The sequence below is a fragment of the Xenopus laevis genome, chromosome 2S (genome assembly GCF_017654675.1).
Source record: "Xenopus laevis strain J_2021 chromosome 2S, Xenopus_laevis_v10.1, whole genome shotgun sequence".
Classification (NCBI taxonomy): Eukaryota; Metazoa; Chordata; class Amphibia; order Anura; family Pipidae; genus Xenopus; species Xenopus laevis.
Window position 1 is genome coordinate 8,231,026 of NC_054374.1, and position 21,475 is coordinate 8,252,500.

Sequence of the window (21,475 nt, forward strand, 5' to 3'; positions counted from 1 at the left end):
AAAATAAAGCAGACCAAGTGAAAAGTTACTTGAATTTGGTGGATGTTTTTCTCCTCCTTACAGAGACATGTGCACGTGTCAAGTTGATAAAGAGTGTCAAGCAGGTCTCTTATAAGCTACTTATCTAAACATAGGCGAGATGTGATCCGACTTACTACTTCAGCCAGTATTGCTTTATTTCCACCAATAAAAGTTTAAGTTGGTGCAATATTACTCATACTGTGGTGGCATGTCACAAATACTTTGTGCCTCTATCATTTGCAGCTAATTCTGTAGGAAATCATATCCAGTAATATGTTAAGCCTGGTCACTGCTTGTGAGTTTAAAGTATTGTACCTGAAACAAGACACCCAGAAGAAGCCACACATTACAGTAATTGCAGAAGAGGCACATTGAATAGCAAGGTAAAACCATTTTTATTATTAACATTAAAAAAAGAAATCTAGATTTAGTGCAAGCTATAAGTTAAATAACATTAAGACAGACTTAGGAGAAATGCACCCCAGATAATTAACGCTACAGATCAGAGTCCCTGTGCAGCCTTAAAATTCCTGGGACTCAACTGCTGTAGGTTCTTGTGAAGATGAGGAGCCTTTGACCGTTTTCTTTGGCAGCAGAGCAGATTGGATGTTGGGCAGGACTCCTCCATCAGCGATGGTCACACCCTCAAACAGCTTGGCCAGTTCATCATCATTCCTGACTGCCAGCTGGATGTGCCTTGGCATGATCCGGAGTTTCTTGTTGTCCCTGGCAGCGTTCCCTGCCAATTCCAACACCTCAGCACACAGGTATTCCAGAGTGGCGGCCAGGTAGATGGCAGATCCAGAACCAATTCTCACAGCGTAGTTTCCCTTCCTCAGAAGCCTGTGGATACGACCCACTGGGAACTGCAAACCTGCCTTGGCTGATCTGGAGGCCTTGCCGCTAGCAGCCTTCTGCACCTTTTTGCCACGGCCAGACATATTGAATATATTCTGAAATAGTATTAAATATTCGTGTCAGTTTGTGCATTTAGATAAGACTTTGTAAAGGCTCTAGAGTTTATACTGCTAACTGAAAGGAAGTTTCTAAATTATATGATAAGATATTTTGAATTGGGCTTAAGTCTAGACAATTTGTAGCATACAGGAAATAGTTCATAAACAGTTTAATTGGTTCCCGAGAAAAGAGTACACCTGGATCCTCAGAACATGAAGACATTTGAGCTACAGGGCCCAATATGTTGTATTAAGACCAAATATTCAAAGGGCTACAGAGTCATGTAATTGTATAAGTCGTCCGATACAGAACATTGGGTCAAAGTAAAACAACCTACACAAACAGTATCAGTCTTACCAGGGATTCTTGGTAGCGGGTATGGTTACCAGTTGTATTAAAAGTGGATACTCTACAACTCAGGTTTGCAGTAAGAAGGTATCTAGTTGGGGCCCATCACAACCAAAGGGTGTGTAAAGGACAAATAGGAGACATTCTAAACACTAGTCTACCCACAGAAAGAACATGGCTTTCTGACTGCCAAGCATCTGTGACCCCAGTAACCACAGAATAGTTTGGTTTCACGTGGTCATACACTGGCAGATTAAAGCTAGCTAGCTGTCCTTAATACCAATTTGGCAGCCGATCTGCCAGTATATTGGAGCTTCCAACAGGTCTTCCTGATAAGATCAGGCCAATGTTTAGAGGTTTGGTTTTTTGTTGAACGAGGATCTCATTGTCTAGTTGATTCAGTCCTCAATCCATCTGTGCCCACTCTCTTCATTGTAACCCAATCATTCGGCCCTAGGGCCGTTCAGATCGACCCAATATTGCCTTGCTGTTGGGTACAAGACAATAGTAAAGAGACTAAGGTAATGGGGAAGGACTTCCCCCCCCCCCCAAAACAAACAAAGCAGTGGGTGGTTTATATAGTAGTTTTAAAGAATGTCAAACAGCCAATGTGCTCTCAGCTTCTAAGAACCCCAACATTATAAATTACATTTTCTGTAACTTTAAAATTTTAAGCATAATTGCTTAAAGGGCAAGTCTAAAGTAGAATAAGGCTAAAAATGCTGTATTTTTTATACTAAACAAACATGAACTTACTGCACCACAAGCCTAATCAAACAAATGATTTAGGCTTTCAAAGTTGGCCGTAAGGGGTCAACATCTTCATCTTTGCAAGACCAAGACTGTGCACATGCTCAGTGTGGTCTGGGCTGCTTAGGGATCTTCATAAATTATCAAAACAGCACAAGTCCAATATCTGCCAGAAGCCAATACAGCAACTGATTAATAAGCAAGAATGTGGATTTTATAGTGTTTGTATTGTTTAATACAAATTTTCACCAACTCTGCAGAACCAGTGGCTGCAGCAAAATAATCCTCCAAATAGAATCCCAGTTTATCTGTTTAAATCTGGCTCCATGATCTTTGTCTCTGCAGCTGGAAACAGTAAAGGCAAAAATAAAATCCCATTCAAATCTCTACACAGTCGACGACTGTTCCAACAGGGAAACAAACAAAGCTGCTTGAGTTCTGCATGGCTGTGAAGTAAGGCGGGGGCTCCCCCTGCTGTTCATAAGTATGATTGTTTCCCTGCTCAGCAGTTAGGGACCATCTGACAATTCCTATCCACAGCAGTAAATGAAGGGAGACTTTCACTGCATACAGTCAGGTTTCTTATAAAAACGGTACACATTTAGTTAAAGTATATTGGAGAGAAGAAAGTAAAATTGGACACAACTGAATGCCCATGACCAAAGCCCAACCATCAGGGTAAGCAGAGCAGTTAATCTAAAGAAAAAATGATCTAGCTAAAAATAATTTGCAAGAGTATTAAGAAGAGCAAGTCAATTGAGCCCAGTACATGCTGCAAAGCTTATCTGAATAATGTTTGTCACTCTCCATAGCCTGTGGCAAGTACTGTACTTGAAGCTACTACATTACACAGTTACAACCTGTACAATAATCAGAAAGGAAGGTTTGTTTCTATGGGGTTAAATTAGAGGACTACAGTAGTGCCACTACCTACGCTCTTTGAAAGGGGAAGAATAAGTGACAGATGTTGTAGAAGCTCATTTCTATAGACTGCCAGATAAGCAGCTTGTAGTTCTTTGCAACTAGCCAATGCATATACTCGATTATACAGCGAGTTACTTCTCCATATGAAAAAGATCTTGCCTTTAGCATGGGACAGGTGGCACATGTGACTAGTACAGAACTATTACTCATTTCTGGGGTTATAGTTCTTTTGATCCAAAGCTAACTAGTACGGATGCCTAGAACCACAATCCCAGAAGCTATGCCAAACCAGTGGGACTTAAGTCAGTGAATTATTCCACTAGACACAAAGTTAAGGAAAAAAAATTCAGGCACCTTAACAATAACTTAATCTGGGAACAGTGACATCTATTTAAAGTATAATAGAGCAAGTTGCTCAGTAGGCTTGTGCAGAACAACCCTTTGCAAGATTCAGTACAGAAGCTGACAAGGAATAAAGCAAGTCTTTATCAAACCAACTGATTACACTACATAACATCATAACATACAGCTCAATATTAAATTAACTATATATATATATATATATCTCTATCCAAACAACAGCACACCAACCAACCTACCTGTTTTCTTTACACAGAAACCAAAACACAAGTCTGTACCCAACATGCCCTGCCTTCTGCCTTTTATACACATATCCAATTGGAACGCCTGCATCTAAATGTCTACACCTGATCACTTAAGCCCCTAACCAGATAAAGCTGCTCTGAACTTACCAACAATTAACAAAAGAGGTGCAGTTTTACCCCAGAGAGGCAAAGTGGCTTAGCAGTTTGCTTCAATTGGTCAATCGCTATAAGACAAATAAAAGCAAAATTCTGATTGGTTGCTATCGCTAATTAACTTAAAATCTTTTTTGAGCTCCCCCCAACAGCTCCCTATCATCCACCATTACTCTGCAAATAAAAAACTCAAGGATCAACTGCTAAAGGGGAACAGTGGAAATAATATGCCAATGAAGTCTCTGCATGGTATGTTTGTCATGAGCATACTTTAAAGGGGTTATTCACCTTTAAGTTAACTTGTAGTATGTTATAGAATGGCTAATTCTAAGCAACTTTTAAATTGGTTTTCATTATTTAGAGTTTTTAAATTATTTGCATTGTTCTTAAAACTCTTTCAAATGGGGTCACTGACCCCATGTACAAAACAAATGCTCTGTAAGGCTACAAATGTATTGTTATTTCTACTTTTTATTACTCCACTTTCTATCCATGCCCTCTCCTATTACAGTCTCTTATTGAAATCAATGGTTGCTTGGGTAATTTGGACCATAGCAACCAGATTACTGCAATTGCAAACTGGAGAGCTGCTGAATAAAAAGCTTAATAATATTAAAACCACAAATAATAAAAAAGAAAACCAATTGCAAATTGTCTCAGAATATCGCACGCTACATGATACTAAAAGTTAACTCAAAGGTGAACATACCCCTTTAATGAAGTGGGTTGGTGAAAGTAAGTAAGGGGGGGAGCCAAATTGTTGAATTTCCCCCAGTGATTCTAGTTGCTAATCTTCTACCCTGGGCCAAGGCTCTTCATAAAATGCACTAGATAACGCGCTATATGTGAGTGCCACACTGTCGTATTCTTCCACTTTCCTAGGCATCTCTGTAACCCCTTTGGTGGACACATGCTCCAAACATACTGTATATTCTATGCCAATTTCTGTTTGTATGTGTCCAACTTTAATAGGCACAGAGAATGTTTGGGAATAAGTCTCTTTTAAAGATTAAGGAACAGATTCCCGAAAGGGCAAAGTGACTAACGCTAGCGAAAATTCGCCAACGTGATGTCATTTTGGAATTTCACCGATTTCCTAACAGGCACAGGCAGCACTTCGCTAACAAAGGAGAGAGACACTAGCGTTGCTTCGCACTCTTAACGCCAGGCGAATTTTCGCTCTGGCGAACAGACGTAACTGCGCAAATTCACTAAGATGCGGATTTTACTGAACGTTACGTCTTTCACCAGACTTGCCTTCACCACCTCAGATCAGGCAAAGTGTATTGGAGTGCATAGGGCTTCCTCAATTTTAAGTGCAAAATTCTTCAAAGTCCCAAAAAACGATGGCGTCTTTTTCTTTTTTCAGAGTGATAGTCTGCAAAGGTCCGTAAATTTTTTTTTGGGTAACCGGGTTCCCCCATATATTTTCTAACATATGGAACATAAACGATACAGTGGGCTCATGTGTAGGGCAATATAACAACTCTATTGACTTTATTAAGGTTCCCTGGACTTGTGTAATGTATTTGCTGTAACTTTATAATTTCCAGCCGTATAAAAATTAGGCAACGCTAGCGCATCTTTGCTTTGATTGTCGAAGTAACACTAGCGCAACTTTGCACTTTAGGGAATTGGCGTTGTCATAGCAAATCGCTGGCGAATTTTCGCCGGTTAGGGAGTTTGCCTCTTAGGGCTCTAACAGACGAGTGTTTTTAGCTGCACTCCTCTGTGTTCCGGTTTCATGTGTTCAGCCGCAGGGGAGCGCAGGAGTAGACATACTGAATTCTTTTCAATGGGGCTGTACTCACACAGACGCATGTAAGCACCCAACTCAGGAAAAATGCAACATGCTGTGTCCCAACCTGTGTTTCGTGCTTACATGCGTCTGTGAATACAGCCCCATTGAAAAGAATTCAGTATGTCTACTCCTGCGCTCCCGTGCGGCTGAACGAATGAAACTGGATCGCAGGGGATCGCAGCTAAAAAGGCTCGTCTCACCTCAGGGGCAAACCCCCTATTCGGCGAGTTCCGACAGTCGTGTTGCGTTGGATCAAATGCTGCGACACCATCCGACAATGCATTCACTTACCTTATTTCCATTGATGCCGGCGTTTTGTTGCAGAGTCGGATTGCAGTATAAAAGGAATTGCGGTGCTTTAACCACCGCTTCGGTGGTGGAAAAAACCCCCATAATTGCCTGGCACCAGCCTGAAAGTCAACATTAAAGGGATTCTGTCCTGATTTTTATGATGTCGTTTTTATTTCTAAATTGCACTGTTTACACTGCAAATAATTCACTATAATTTCATTCCTGAACCAGCAAGTGTATTTTATTTAATTTATAATATGCATAAAGAACCCCCTGCAAGGAATATCTAGAACTATAAATAAGAATTTATACACTAACCTCACCTTAAAAAAACGTACTACTTCTACTAAAACTTACCACTGGGACTTATTTATGAAAGGGAGAGAAAGACGTAAAATGCCAAAAAGCAGGGACAAATAATTTGGCCATTTGCTTGCTCTCTTTCTCTCTCTAGGTGCAGAGAGGAGCACAACTTTAAAAAATGCCGGTCAAATAAAATAAAAATAGACAGCTTACAATTAAACAGGACATTTTGCCTGGTCATGTGCTTTCAGAAAGAGCCAGCACTTTAGGATGGAACTGCTTTCTGACAGGCTGTTGTTTCTCCTACTCAATGTAACTGAATGTGTCTCAGTGGGACCTGGATTTTACTATTGCGTGTTGTTCTTAGATCTACCAGGCAGCTGTTATCTTGTTAGGGAGCTGCTATCTGGTTACCTTCCCATTGTTCTTTTGTTTGGCTGCTGGGGGGGAAAAGGGAGGAGGTGATATCACTCCAACTTGCAGTAAAGAGTGACGGAAGTTTATCAGAGCACATGACTGGGGAAAGCTGGGAAACTGACAATATGTCTAGCCCCATGTCAGATTTTAAAATTAATCCTGTGCTTGAATGGCTGCCCCCATGGCTACACAGCAGCTTGTTTATATAAACTATAGTAGTACTTATCTGTTATCTGCTGTGTATCCTGTGCTTGAATGGCTGCCCCCATGGCTACACAGCAGCTTGTTTATATAAACTATAGTAGTACTTATCTGCTATCTACTGTGTATCCTGTGATTGAATGGCTGCCCCCATGGCTACACAGCAGCTTGTTTATATAAACTATAGTAGTACTTATCTGTTATCTACTGTGTATCCTGTGCTTGAATGGCTGCCCCCATGGCTACACAGCAGCTTGTTTATATAAACTATAGTAGTACTTATCTGCTATCTACTGTGTATCCTGTGATTGAATGGCTGCCCCCATGGCTACACAGCAGCTTGTTTATATAAACTATAGTAGTACTTATCTGTTATCTACTGTGTATCCTGTGCTTGAATGGCTGCCCCCATGGCTACACAGCAGCTTGTTTATATAAACTATATTAGTCTTTCTGAAGAAAACACACCAGTTATACCAGTGCAGGGCAACAGTATATTATATTGTCATAGGGGAGTGGTCCAAAACCAGAACGATTTAGAGCAGCCACTCAAAAAGGCAATCTTCCACCAGGCAGTAAAAATAGGTAAAATATTTATTAGGCCTATGAAGTGTGTGTAACACTAATCGCTATGCTTATCTGACATACTAAATATTTTACCTATTTTTACTGCCTGGTGGAAGATTGCCTTTTTGAGTGGCTGCTCTAAATCGTTCTGGTTTTGGACCACTCCCATAGCTGAAGGCTCAGGGCGGTGCACTTGGGCCTCATCAATAACTTGTTGAGTTAATTTAACTTGGTTGGACGACTATTCTTGGTTTAATTCCTTTAAAATACTTTCATTTTTAGATGTAACTGCTCCTATATGACAACGGACATGGGCATACCATACATGTATGAAATAGTACAGGGAGCAAAAGTCCACCTGCAACTTATCTGAGCTGAAGGTGAATCTGGTCACACCAGAATAATGACCTACATCAGGACAGTCCAGCTGGAGGCCCACGGGCAACATGTAGCATTCCAGTGGATTTTTATATTTTTATGGACCAGTGTCTAAGGGTTCCATAGACTCGTTAGTATGGACATATGTTAATATAATCCACTTTGGAATTTATTCTTTATCCACCAACAAAACCCCCCACACACCATCACCATTCAGAAATGAACACATTGACTTTGCAGAAGATCAGAGGAATCTTTATTTACAACAGGAAATAAAAACAAGAAAATGAATTGACATTAACCTTGCGGGAAACACATATTGTTACTGGTCAGTACATAGCTGAAAAGCCTTTAGTAGATACAGTATTTTCCAGGGTGCTACTCGGGACTCATTAAGGTGCCATACAGCAGCTACAGAGCTATAGTAACTCACAGCCACCATATAATTGCTAAACAGGGTCGCCAGATCTAATTTTCAAAACCGGCCAAAATCAGCACAAAACTAGCCAAGAGGCACTTCAAAAGTAGCCCAAAAATAGCACAATATATGCAGTGAAAAAAATCTATAAAAACAAATATGTGAAAATATGCCTTTTTAGTGATTTGCATATTTTTCCATGAAGTGAAATGGGACAGATTCGTGTAAATACATCGGGGGGCCCAGGAGGTATAGGGACCCTAATACACATACAATTTCAATAAATATTGGTCAAACACCTGAACATTTTGGGGGCCAGCAGATTTTTGCCCCAAAATTGTCTGAAATTGAGAAAAGTCACCGGAAAACACGAGAATGCTTGCGTAAGAGTGACAGGAGTACAGAGCCCAAAATCTGGTAACACCCGACTTCTACACAAGTCAGTCCCATTGCATTCTGGTAGGGTTGCCACCTTTTCAAAAAAAAATTTAATGGCCAGTGGTGGGTGGCGGGAAGAAAAGGGACGGGCCGTGACACAAAAAGGGGCGGGCCATGATACAAAAAGGGGCAGGCTGTGGTGCAAAAAGGGGCGGGCCATGTCACACGATGGCCAGAAGGTGAAGAAAAGGAGCAGAGGGCTAAGGGCTTTTGTTAAGGGTATTACTAATTTACCGGCAACCCTACATGCTGGGTATTGTAGTCTTACATTAAACTTGGCAGTTGGCAAATTGTTAAACAAAAACGACATTACCCAACATGCATTGGGAGACACAGGTTTGGCACATTAGGGCAAGAAAAAACTTTGGCTGGTTTCCATAGTAGAAACCAGCAAAAGGCCCAAAAAGTAGCCCAAACCCGTACCTTGGCTATTTTGTACTTTCAAAACCCGCCTTGGCTTTAAATTTGTAGCCCAATTTGGCTAGAAACCCACCAGCCTGGCAACCCTTTTGTTGCTAAGGCTACTGGGACACAGACAAAGTCAGACAAGGAGAGTTGTATCTCTACAGGGGAAGGTGCTTGAAGGCAGTGACCATACAAAGTGAAAGTAGGGAAGTTTGAGCAGTTTCCTCCACCCACGGAGCTACATCTTGTGCCAGTAGCCTTGCAGTGTATGATTCAAAGCTAATGATTGGCTGCTGTGGGCTACTGCGCTGTATGTTAATAAACTTGCCTTTATCCTACTTTAGTAGCTTTAAAACCATTACAACTGATGGCGGCCAACACACATTTGCTGAGACCTTTTGGCAGTGCCATTAAAGCAATAAAATAAATCTTCCAGGGAGATCACATAATAATGAAATAGTGATCAGGCTTTAAATACAAATAATAAAGGTGCTGTGTAGAAAACCTATCACTATATTCTCTAAAGATGTTTTCTTGCTACTTGAGGTTATTTTAATGCAGTGATACCAGTAATTTTCCTAATAAAATATCACAGACTCAAACTACGCTTAGCAGGAGAAATTCCATGGCGAAAAGGCAAAACTTGTCACCATTTCAAATGTATTCTTCTGTTGGCCCCAAGCTTATCAAAATACAGCCAGTTTTTATTAGGGATGTACTGAATCCAGAATTCGGTTCGGGATTCGGCCTTTTTCAGCAGGATTCGGATTCGGCCGGATCCTTCTGAACCAAATCCTAATTAGCATATGCAAATTAGGGTCAGGGAAGGGAAATTGCATGAATTTTTGTCACAAAACAAGGAAGTAAAAAATGTTTTCCCTTCCCACCCCTAATTTGCATATGCAAATTAGGATTTGGTTCTTGGCTGAATCTTTCTCGAAAGATTTGGAGGTTCAGCCGAATCCAAAATAGTGTATTCGGTGCATCCCTAGTTTTTATTACATATTAAATCATGAATAGAAATTAATTGGAAAAAGTCATTATTACTGGTGATCTATCTAAAAACAACTAGTTGTTTGAAGGTGAACAAGGGTTTTTTCCTGCACTCCCCTGCGCTGCGCTTTCGTCCATTCAGCCGCAGGAGTAGACACACTCAATTATTGTGAAGGGGCTGTACTCACACAGACGCATGTATGCGTCGAACGCAGGTAAAATGCAACATGCTGCATCCCACCTGCATTTGCCGCTTACATGCATCTGTGTGAGTACAGCCCCCTTCACAATAATTGAGTGCGTCGACTCCTGCGCTCCCCCACAGCTGAATGGACGAAAGCGCAACACAGGGGCAAATTTGTCCAGTGTAAGTAAATGAGCCCCACTTTATATTGCAGCAATATTCCCTCTATGAGTGATCTCCATGATTACTGGGTACAACACTCCTGATTATTAGGAGAGTGGCATCAAAAGAAAACCTGGGTTTGGAAGAACAAAGCCATAGGGTATCCAAGGCCTTTTCCTTCTATGGGTTTCTACAAACAGACAAAATATAAGGGTAAATATGGAGTAATCATAATATGGACCTCAGTGGAGCGCATGGGGCAATTTTATTTAATGTGAGTCTGCCACAAACTTGTGTTTTACAGGGGATGTTCACCTTTTAGTTAACTTTAATATGATGTAGAGCAGGAATCCCCAACCTTTTGAACCCGTGAGCAACATTCAGAAGTAAAAGGAGTTGGGGAGCAACACTAGCATGAAAAATGTTCTTGGGGTGCCAAATAAGTGCTGTGATTGGCCATTTGGTATGTGGATTGTCAACCTACATTGAGGTTCTTTTTGGCAGTGCACCCGCTTTTCTTACAACCAAAACTTGCCTCCAAGCCTGGAATTCAAAAATAAGCTCCTGCTTTGAGGCCACTGGGAGCAACATCCAAGGGGATGGAGAGCAACATGTTACTCACGAGCTACTGGTTGGGGATCACTGATGTAGAGAGTGATATTCTGAGACCATCTGCAATTCACACCAAATTTTTACTATTTGTGGTTTTTGATGGATTAGCTTTTTATTCGGAAGCTCTCCCAGTTTGCAATTTCAGCAATCTGGTTCCTAGGGTCCAAATTCCCCTAGCAACCGTGCATTTATTTGAATAAGAGAGGCCTGAATAGGAAGATGAGGAATAAAAAGTAGCTATAACAATACATTTGTAGCCTTACAGAGCATTTGTTTTTTTAGATGGAGTCAGTGACCCCACATTTGCAAGCTGGAAAGAGCCAGAAGGAAAAAGCAAATAATAAAAAAAAACTATTAAAAGAATAATGAAGACCAGTTAAAAACTTGCTTAGAATTGTCCATTCTATAATATACTAAAAGTTAACTTGAAGGTAAACCACCCCTTTCAAATCCCTCCCAGGTAATGAAGATTCATTTGCAGAGGCCAAACCATCAGATGAATGATAATGTACCATGAATATCTTGTAAATTATATCCTTATATAAACGGTGAGTTCTGATGTCATCAGTTATAAACGGTGAGTTCTGATGTCATTTCTGTCACATGACTCACTGAAACTTGTGTATTATAATACATAAAGTACCCCCAGTTGCAAAATATGAGGATATTAGAAGTTACCTCGGAGTTCAATGACCTGTATAAAAACACTCAGCCTTTGGCCTCGTTTCTTTTATATGGTCATGAAACTCCTCGGTAACTTATAATATCCTTATATTTTACAACAGGGGCTACTTTATTCACTATATAAACGGTTACTAGTGATGTCATCAGTTATAAACAGTGAGTAGTGATGTCATTTCTGTCACATGACTCACTGAAACTTGTGTATTATAATTAGGGATTTTGGATTTGGATGAACCCCCGAATCCTTAGTGAAAGATTCGACAGAACACCGAACCAAATCCTAATTTGCATATGCAAATTAGGGGTGGGAAGGGGAAAACATTTTTTACTTCCTTGTTTTGTGACAGTCACACAATTTCCCTCCCCACCCCTAATTTGCATATGCAAATTAGGCTTTAGATTTGGTTCGGCCTGGCAAAAGGATTCAGCTGAATGCTACTGAAAAAGGCCGAATCCTGGATTCAATGCATCCCTAATTATAATAAATAAAAGTACCCACTGTTGCAAAATATGAGGATATTAGAAGTCACCTTGAGTTCCGTGACCTGTATAAAAACACTCGGCCTCGTACTTTTATATGGTCATGAAACTCCTCGGTAACTTACAATATCCTTATAATTTACAGGAGGGGGTACTTTATTCACTATATCCACTAACACTGCAGTACATTATACATCACTGATTAGAAAGCCAACTCACGAATGCCTTCCAAGCTTGTGCCAATAGGCTTAATCTCTTTCTATCATGACTGACCAATCACATCCCTCCTCCAGCAGCTGAACTACAACTTGCAGAACATCCTTAGACAAGGCTGGTGTTACAGATTTACAGCAGAGATGGGGGGCTCAGGCGATTATACTCAATCTAGAAAGAATAAGAGACACGTTTGGGCTTCTAGAAGAATGACAGAATAGTGGTTTATAAAAAGTGAGTAATGTTGCGCAGGGATCAGATCGTACAGGTTTTGCCAAAAAAACACTAGAACAAACATAGACAAACAGCACGGGGTACAAGCCAATGGAAGGTCCAAAAAACATAAATAATCAAAGGTGCATTCATATGGGATTCCACTGGAAGTGTTTCGCTTCCTCCTAATCATTCTTCCGTGTTATAGTACTACATGGTTATATATTTTTTCAGGGACCCCTTAATAAAAGTTACATTATTTGGGGCCCTTGATTAGAAGAACAGAGTATACTCATTACTGTGCCAACATAAAGGGACACAAGGGTAAGTCTCATAAATGTAATATCTATTCACTTGGGAAAAAAAAAAGATAATAGATTTATTTGAAGTATCTTTTGGTCAGTATCATTTTAAAAGCTTTAAAGGCAAAGAGCAACAGCACATGGGAATTGTTATCCCTGTATGGCCACAGTGTTAAGAATTATTAGACTCCTGGCCCCTGTCCTATCCAAGGGCTTCCCATAGTCCTTTGTGTCATCATCACTTCAAAGCATTTTCCTATAGGATGCCACTGTTCTATGGTGTCTCTGTTCTTCTTCGCTTTTAATACAATTAACCCTCTCTTAAAGGAGAACTAAACCCTAAAAATGAATGAGGCTAAAAATGTCCTATTTTATATAGTGAACTTATTGCACGAGGCTAAAGTTTGAGCTTGTCAATAGCAGCAATGATCCAGGACTTCAAACTTGTCACAGGGGGTCACCATCTTGGAAAGTGTCTGTGACACTCACATGCTCAGTGGGCTCTGATTGGCTGTTGAGAAGCTAAGCTTAGGGCTCGTCACTAATTATCCAGCAGAAAAAGAGCTTCCCTGGCTGTAATATAAGCTGATGCTACAGGTTTGCTGATTATTAAATTCTGAAGGCAATTGCACTGGTTTCTGTGCTGCCATGTAGTAATTATGTGTATTAATTACTAATCAGCCTTATATTGTGACATTTCTATTCTATGTGTACTGTATATTGTGAGTGGGTCCCTAAGCTGTGACAGCAGCACAGAGCATGTGCAGTGAATCAGCAGAAAATAAGATGGGGAGCTACTGGGGCATCTTTGGAGACACAGATCTTTACTGCTAAAGGGCTGTGGTTGCCTTGGGCTGGTACAGAAGCACAAAACATAATGTACAACATTTCTAGCCTATTTTGATAGTTAAGCTTTAGTTCTCCTTGAATAATGTAAAGACTCCCAAGAAATAAAATAAAATAATTGCACATATTTCTTAATTATAACATGAGCTATCAGGACCAAACCCAACAATTCAGATCAGGTTACATTTTGGCTCAAGTCAAACATAATCCATTAAGGACACGATGTTAGTGCACACAGGGTGTCCAGTAAACAAAAGAAGTCCTTCATGTGACAGATGAGCAGATTTGTCCTGCATGGGTCACTGTAGGTTTGCTAACCTGAGTGTTGTTTTCCCATTAATGAGAAGGTATTGATTATATACTGCAGCGGAGATCATCCTGTGTGTGCTAGCCTCACATATAATCAATACTATATCATCCACTCCGTCTTGCAAGTGTTTTATATTTGTGTGGAACGGTCCACTGAGGAACTCTCGTCTCAAAATGATCATACAAAAGAACGTATGCCAAACGATCGCTATGAAATAGATCCCTTGTGGAAATTAAATAAACGGTTTATTAGCCCACCAACAGATAGAAAAGGTCCCATGCTTGCCACATCTAGTCATGTTATATATATATATTTAAATATGTCTTTGTATGAAGATCTTGTTAGCTTTCCAAGGCATCGAGGACTTTCATTATTTGTTGTTTTATGGCTTTGGTAGCATCGCCGGCGTTAGGGATTAAATACCTAGAGGAAAAGCAGGTGGTTAATAAGAAATATCAAACAGGTTTTTACATACTCTACCAGTCAAAGCTTTTTGAACACTAGGCTGAATGGGCTGTTCACTTTATTCTAAGACAGTTTGCAATTGGTTTTCGTTTTTTATTTTCAATTATTTTGCAGCTATTTGGTTGCTAGGGTCCTGTTTGCCTTAGCAACCAGGCAGGGGTGTGAATGAGAGACTGGAATATGAATTGAAGATAGAATGAATGAAAAAAAAAAAAAGATAAGAAGTATAAATAAAAAGTAACAATAACAAGGCTATTGAAACCTTACAGCGCAATCTTTTTGGCTGCCGGGGTCGATAACGCGCCCATTGAAAGCTGGAAAGATGTAGAAGAGGAAGGCAAATAATTTATGAAACTATAGAAAAATACATAACGAAGACCAACTGCAAAATTGCTATGAATAGGGCATTCTATGACGTACTAAAATTTTACTTAAAGGGGAAGTAAAGTCTAAAATAGAATAAGGCTAGAAATGCTGTATTTTGTATACTAAACATAAACATGAACCTACTGCACCACAAGCCTAATCAAACAAATGTTTTATGCTTTCAAAGTTGGCCACAGGGGGTCACCATCTTGTAACTTTGTTAAACATCTTTGCAAGACCAAGACTCTGCACATGCTCAGTGTGGTCTGTGCTGCTTAGGGATCGTCATAAATGATCAAATCAGCACAAGTCAAATAATATCTACCAGAAGCCGATACACAAGACTGATTAATAATCAGAATATACAGACTGCACTGGGTCCTGTGTTGTCATGTAATCTAATGTGGATTTTATTGTTTTTGTATTGTTTAATACAAAAACCTTCTCCAACTCTGCAGAACCAGTGGCTGCAGCAAAATAATCCTCCAAATAGAATCCCAGTTTGTCTGTTTAAATTTGTCTCCATGATCTTTGTCCCTGCAGCTAGAGTTGGAAACAGAAAAGGGGATGTAAAGGCAAAAATAAAATCCAATACAAATCTCTACACAGTCGCCGACTGCTCTACAGGGAAACAAACAAAGCTGCTTGAGTTCTGCATGGCTGGGAAGTAAGGTGGGGGCTCCCCCTGCTGTTCATAAGTATGATTGTTTCCCTGCAGAGCAGTTAGGGACCGTCTGACAATTCCTATCCACAGCAGTAAATGAAGGGAGAATTTCACTGCATACAGTCAGGTTTCTTATAAAAACAGTACACATTTTTTAATTAAAGTATATTGGAGATAGGTCTCTTTCATTAAAGAAAGTAAAAATGGGATTTTATTGTTTTGACTTTACATACCCTTTAAAGGTGAGCCATCCCTTTAAGGCAACAATTTTTTGTTAAAAGACTTGCTTGAGCTTAGAAACACAAAACGTGTTCGATTCCTCTACAAACCAGAAAGTCATAATTACCTCTCCACTGCTGAGATTTCTACCCCGGAGGCGTTGCTGCTTCCATATTTAAAAGTTATAAGTTCAGGATGTTTTTTCTTCGATGTGATTTTCACAACAGTGCTGAGAGCTTGCCGAGACTGTATGTAGGCAAATCCCTTTTTAGACAGAATCTCCCTCAGGCAATACATATGGGTGGCCGTTACCAAAAGGTGACTAAGGAAAGGGGAAAAAAGTAAATGAATGAACATTGACATGTATTAAATACATAGCTGCACCGTTACAAAGCTTGTTAGTAACCAATAGGGATGCACCGAATCCAGGATTCGGTTCGGGATTCGGCCAGGATTCGGCCTTTTTCAGCAGGATTCGGCCGAATCCTTCTGCCCGGCCGAACCGAATCCTAATTTGCATATGCAAATTAGGGGCAGGGAGGGAAATTGCGTGACTTTTTGTCAGAAAACAAGGAAGTAAAAAATGTTTTCCCCTTCCCACCCCTAATTTGCATATTCGGCCGAATCCAAAAAAGTGGATTCGGTGCATCCCTAGTAACCAAGACTACTTTTTAGTGCCTAGTAAAGAAACAAATCACTAATATAGTCAGAGGATCTGTTCTGGATGAATTGCTTCTCACAAAGGACTCAAAAACACCCCCTAGCCTTCCCTATAGATACACACCCAGTGATTGGCGTGAGAGGGGTCAGCACCATCTTTGCTATCTGATCTGAGAAAGAACATTTATTGGCAGTTCAAGGGAAAGTAGTGAAAACCATGGCAAGTTTAAAGGAATAGTTCAGTGTGAAACTAAAAACTGTGTAAATAGATAGACTGTGCAAAATAAAAAATGTTTCTAATATAGTTAGTTAGCCAAAAATGTAATGTATAAAGGCTGGAGTGAACAGATGTCTAATAAAACAGCCAGAATCCAACTTCCTGCTTTTCAGCTCTCTAACTCTGAGTTAGTCAGCGACTTGAAGGGGGGCCACATGGGACATTTCTGTTCAGTGAGTTTGTAATTGATCCTCAGCATTCAGCTCAGATTCAAGAGCAACAGATATGACCCATGTGGCCCCCCCTCAAGTCTCTGATTGGTTACTGCCTGGTAGCCAGGGCAACCAGTCAGTGTAAACCAAGAGAGCTGAAAAGCAGGAAGTAGTGTTCTGGCTATGTTACACATCCACTCACTCCAGCCTTTATACATTACATTTTTGGCTAACTAACTATATCAGAAACATGTTTTATTTTGCTTTAATGCTTCAACTGCAATGTTTTGTCTGCACATCACTTGCCACTGACTAGTTAAACCTGCAAGGGTTTTTCCTGCATCCACATGCACTTCTGTGCCGGATAATTCCTCTTGGATAAAGTGGCTGCAACTATAAAGAGTCGGGATGAACTGTGTCCAAACCATGCTTCCTCTGGTTTTCCTGCCCTCTATAACTAATCTGTCTCTTAAAAGAACAGTTCAGTATAAAAATAAAAACTGGGTAAATAGATAGGCTGTGCAACATGAAAAAAATGTATCTAATATAGTTAGTTAGCCAAATATCTAATGTATAAAGGCTGGAGTGACTGGATGTCTAACATAACAGCCAGAACACTACTTCCTGCTTTTCAGCTCTCTAACTCTGAGTTAGTCAGTGACTTGAAGTCCCGCATGGGACATAAATGTTCAGAGAAACTGCAATTGATCCTCAGCATTCAGCTCAGATTCAAAAGCAACAGTTATGTCCCCATATGTCCTCCCTCAAGTCACTAATTGGTTACTGCCTGGTGGCGAAATGTTTTTGACCACACCCATTTTTTGTGTGGCCACACCCCCTAATCACCGGGTTCATTTTACAAAATTTGGCAGGTTATGAAAGTTTGAACATATTTCTGTGTTTTTTTTTTCCAGTTATTACAGTTTTGCTAAGTCGCCAAACGAGCGGATCTGTCACCGATATGCCCACCTTTAGGTGGGCGATATTGGGCTAATCCGATCATGGGCCCATCATAACGATGGGTAAACGGCTGGTCAGATTGCAGGACCGCATAAACGCACAGATGTGGTCCGACGGGATTTTTAGTCCCGTCCGACCGACATCTGCACGACTTTCGGCCAGATATAGATCAGGGAAGCCCGTCAGAGGGCCCCATACACGGGCCAATAAGCTGCCGACTTGGTCTGTCTGCAGCTTTTATCGGCCCGTGTATGGCCACCTTAACTTCTCCCAAGGGACCTGTTATCTTATCAAAATTGTATCTTATCTGCAGCTGTGGCTGTTCAGGGCTCTCTGCCAAAAGCCAATTAAGTTAGAAACATTGTTTCTTTTTCGGACTGTTCAGTGCAGAGAAAATCAGGACTTTCCAGTACAAACAAGGGACTGCGGGTTGAGCTGTCAAAAGAGGGATTGTCCCTCTGAAAACGGGACAGTTGGGAGGTATGCAGCCTATTAATCCAGTTTTTATTTTTATACAGAACAATTCCTTTAAAAATGGCGTTTTCACCAATACACATGAAAATGGCTACCATGTGTAATTATGCAGTAATTCTAAGTGAATTAGCTACACTTAATCCATGAATCTCTTAAACATAGGGATACTGGAATTTTTCTCAGCAAGAAGACAATGTTTAAGAGCTCCGGTTGGTGGGCCCTTAGTGCTCCAGTTCAACATTGGAATCATAACACCACAAACCTTGGGAACCGGTGTCCGTTATCTTTCACTTCATCACACGGGAAGTGGTGTTTGACGTCAGGCTTGTTTATCCATGTCTGCACGTTAACAATTTCTTTGCGGTCATCGTCGGACATAGAAGAACTATCAACCTCATCTGGAAGGAAGAGATATCAGTCAAGAATAGCCGAAAGTGAAATCTTTGCTTTAAAAGAAACTAAAGCTTAAATAAACAAATAGGCTAGAAATGTTGTACATGATGTTTTGTGATTCTGTACCAGCCCAAGGCAACCACAGCCCTTTAGCAGTAAAGATCTGTGTCTCCAAAGATGCCCCAGTAGCTCCCCATCTTCTTTTCTGCTGATTCACTGCACATGCTCTGTGCTGCTGTCACTTACTGAGCTTAGGGAGCCACTCACAATATACAGTACACATAGAATAGAAATGTCACAATATAAGGCTGATTAGTAATTAATACACATAATTACTACATGGCAGCACAGAAACCAGTACAATTAGCATCAGAATTGAATAATCAGCAAACCTGTAGCATCAGCTTATATTACAGCCAGGGAAGCTCATTTTCTGCTGCTGGATAATTAGTGACGAGCCCTAAGCTTAGCTTCTCAACAGCCAATCAGAGCCCACTGAGCATGTGAGTGTCACAGACACTTTCCAAGATGGTGACCCCCTGTGACAAGTTTGAAGTCCTGGATCATTGCTGCTATTGACAAGCTGAAACTTTAGCCTCGTGCAATAAGTTCACTATATAAAATATGCCATTTCTAACCAGAGTCATATTTAGGGTTTAGTTCTCCTTTAAAAATGGGCCCCTAACCTAGTGGAATGCACGCAAAGCTACTGTATATTAGGGTAACCAGAGAAAGTTAAGTTTTAAGCAACAGAGTTGCCGACCTTGAGGCTTGAACAGCAGAACTAGTTGCTGATGCAGCAGAACAGAGTTACCCTGAAAGGGCTAAAAAAAAAAAAAAAACTGGAAATTACCTTGCAATCTTTAAAACTAAGTTTTCCTAATACTTAAAAATAATTTCCTGCAATATTAGCCTATAAAATGTGGAATCGTGGAGATGTGTCCTCACCACGTTTGGCTCTTGTAGGGTATTTGTCCATTCAGGCCACAGACAGAATATATATATATGGCTGCCTAAAATGCTACCATACCTTGGTTAACCAGTATAGGGGTTTTATTTGCAAACACGTAGGGGGTTATTTATCAAAGTCCGAATTTATCTCAATATTTTCTAAAAAAAAAAAAAAAAACTCTGACCAAATCCGCACGGGTTTTTTGGGCTGATTTATTAATACACTTTCCCGAAAAAAAATTTTGCAGGGGGGAAAAAAAAAATCAGAAATTTTTTTTTTTTTTTACTTTTCATCCGATTTTCGAGATTTTTCACCCGAAAACTCAGAATTTTGCCCAAAAACTCTGAAAACTTCGGGCTATTGTCAAAAACCCAGCGCACATCAAAAAATCATTGGGACTTCTCTCATTGACTTATATGCAACCTCGACAGGTCTGAGATGCCGGATTTTCAGATTCTGAGTTTTTAATAAATTCTGAAAAATGAGATTTTTTTAAAAGTCCGATTTCATATTAAAAAAATCACAAATTCTTTGTGATTTCTGCATTTGGAGTTTAGTAGTCTTGTATTAAATGAGCCGTGAATAGTGATGCTTGGTGATGTCATCAGTTAAGTCGGTGCTTAGTGATTATTAACGGATGTACATTGAACACATTGTATTGTTTTTACCCGTGTCATATTCTTCTTCATCGCCAATGCTAAACACTGGTTTTACACCCCGATAAGGCTTCCCCACTCTGTCACTGCTGCTTACGTGTCTGTCGGAAGATATAGGGAAAATGGGTTATAGAATATCCTCCTATCAGAATGTTCCTGTAAGCACATGCACAACTGTCAGTTTTGGAAGCAGACAGGACAGATCTAATGGTGAAATGTAAGCGTTGCCAGATGAGATAAGTGATTAAAAGCAGCCGAAAAACTGGATGAGAACACTCATTAATGGTACAAGAAAGTTTAGTTGAATGAGCTGCAAATTGAAAAATATTAGCATTAGGCAATATAAGCTACTGTCATGTGTCATGCAACTCCCAGGAACAACCCGCCAGCTGGGAAAATAGCCGAGCCAACATAACAAGGCACCTAAGGTAAACACCTGGCCTCACTCTGCACAACTAACCCCTTGCTCTGCAAACTCTCTCCACTGACAAAGGCAAGTGTCTAAGCTTCTAAATGGCAGTGTGCCGGGAGTTTCCTTAAATGAGAAGGGTCTTTGGGTTGTAGATAAGTTGTCTAATTCTGGGCAGTGTCATTCTGTGGCTACTACACTGAGCACACTGAGCATGTGCACAGTCTTGGTCTTGCAAAGATGTTTAACAAAGAGATCTAAGGGGAACTATCGCGAAAATGAAAATGTAATAAAAGCTTCAGCATACTGAAATAAGAAACATTCTAAATACAATCGCTTCAAAACTGCTGCGTGCACTTTCACAAACCAGAGGTCAGCGGTGGATTAAAAAGTAACTTTATTTCCCCAACATTTCTCCTCCTAACGCGTTTCGTGTGTTAACACACGTAGTCATAGGCATAACGTTCTAAATACAATCAATTAAATATTCTGCATCGTTTCTGAAATCATCAAGTTTATCTTCACTATCCCTCTCTCAGCATCTGTTTCTCCTCATTCTGTCTTCATGCAGCAGTTGGGTGTCAGATATTAGATCCAATATATCTTATAGAGGGGCTCCTTTTGCCTAGAAGATGTATTAGAGGTCACTCTATTAAACTCACCAGACATCATGTCTCTCTACATGCAGGATTTTTGCAAAAGGCAGTTATTTTGTTCGATTTTATTTGTACTAGAATCAGTTATTTGAGTGATCTCTAATTCATCTGCAGTTGGGTGTCAGATATTCATTGACAGTTAGATCCAATATATCTTATAGAGGGGCTCCTTTTGCCTAGAAGATGTATTAGAGGT

General features: G+C 40.2%; 2 protein-coding genes across 3 annotated transcripts in view; both read right to left on the minus strand.

The window, feature by feature from the left end:
* Window positions 1-392: 392 nt before the first annotated feature.
* On the minus strand, window positions 393-3,708 carry h2ac1.S (H2A clustered histone 1 S homeolog). 2 transcript variants are annotated; one of them, XM_018248281.2, is made up of 2 exons: window positions 3,600-3,708; window positions 393-974 (listed from the first exon to the last, which is right to left on the minus strand). In XM_018248281.2, exon 2 carries the CDS (start codon window positions 960-962, stop codon window positions 543-545), a length of 420 nt encoding a protein of 139 aa, XP_018103770.1. In that variant the 5' UTR covers window positions 963-974; window positions 3,600-3,708; the 3' UTR covers window positions 393-542.
* A 10,494-nt stretch (window positions 3,709-14,202) lies between these two features.
* The window catches only part of tbc1d23.S (TBC1 domain family member 23 S homeolog), a gene marked incomplete in the record, with an annotated part of 42,521 nt that continues 35,248 nt past the window's right edge, over window positions 14,203-21,475 (minus strand). The window contains 4 exon segments of the mRNA NM_001091381.1: window positions 14,203-14,399; window positions 15,818-16,012; window positions 18,476-18,611; window positions 20,227-20,315. Coding sequence (NP_001084850.1) covers window positions 14,318-14,399; window positions 15,818-16,012; window positions 18,476-18,611; window positions 20,227-20,315 — 502 coding nt within the window.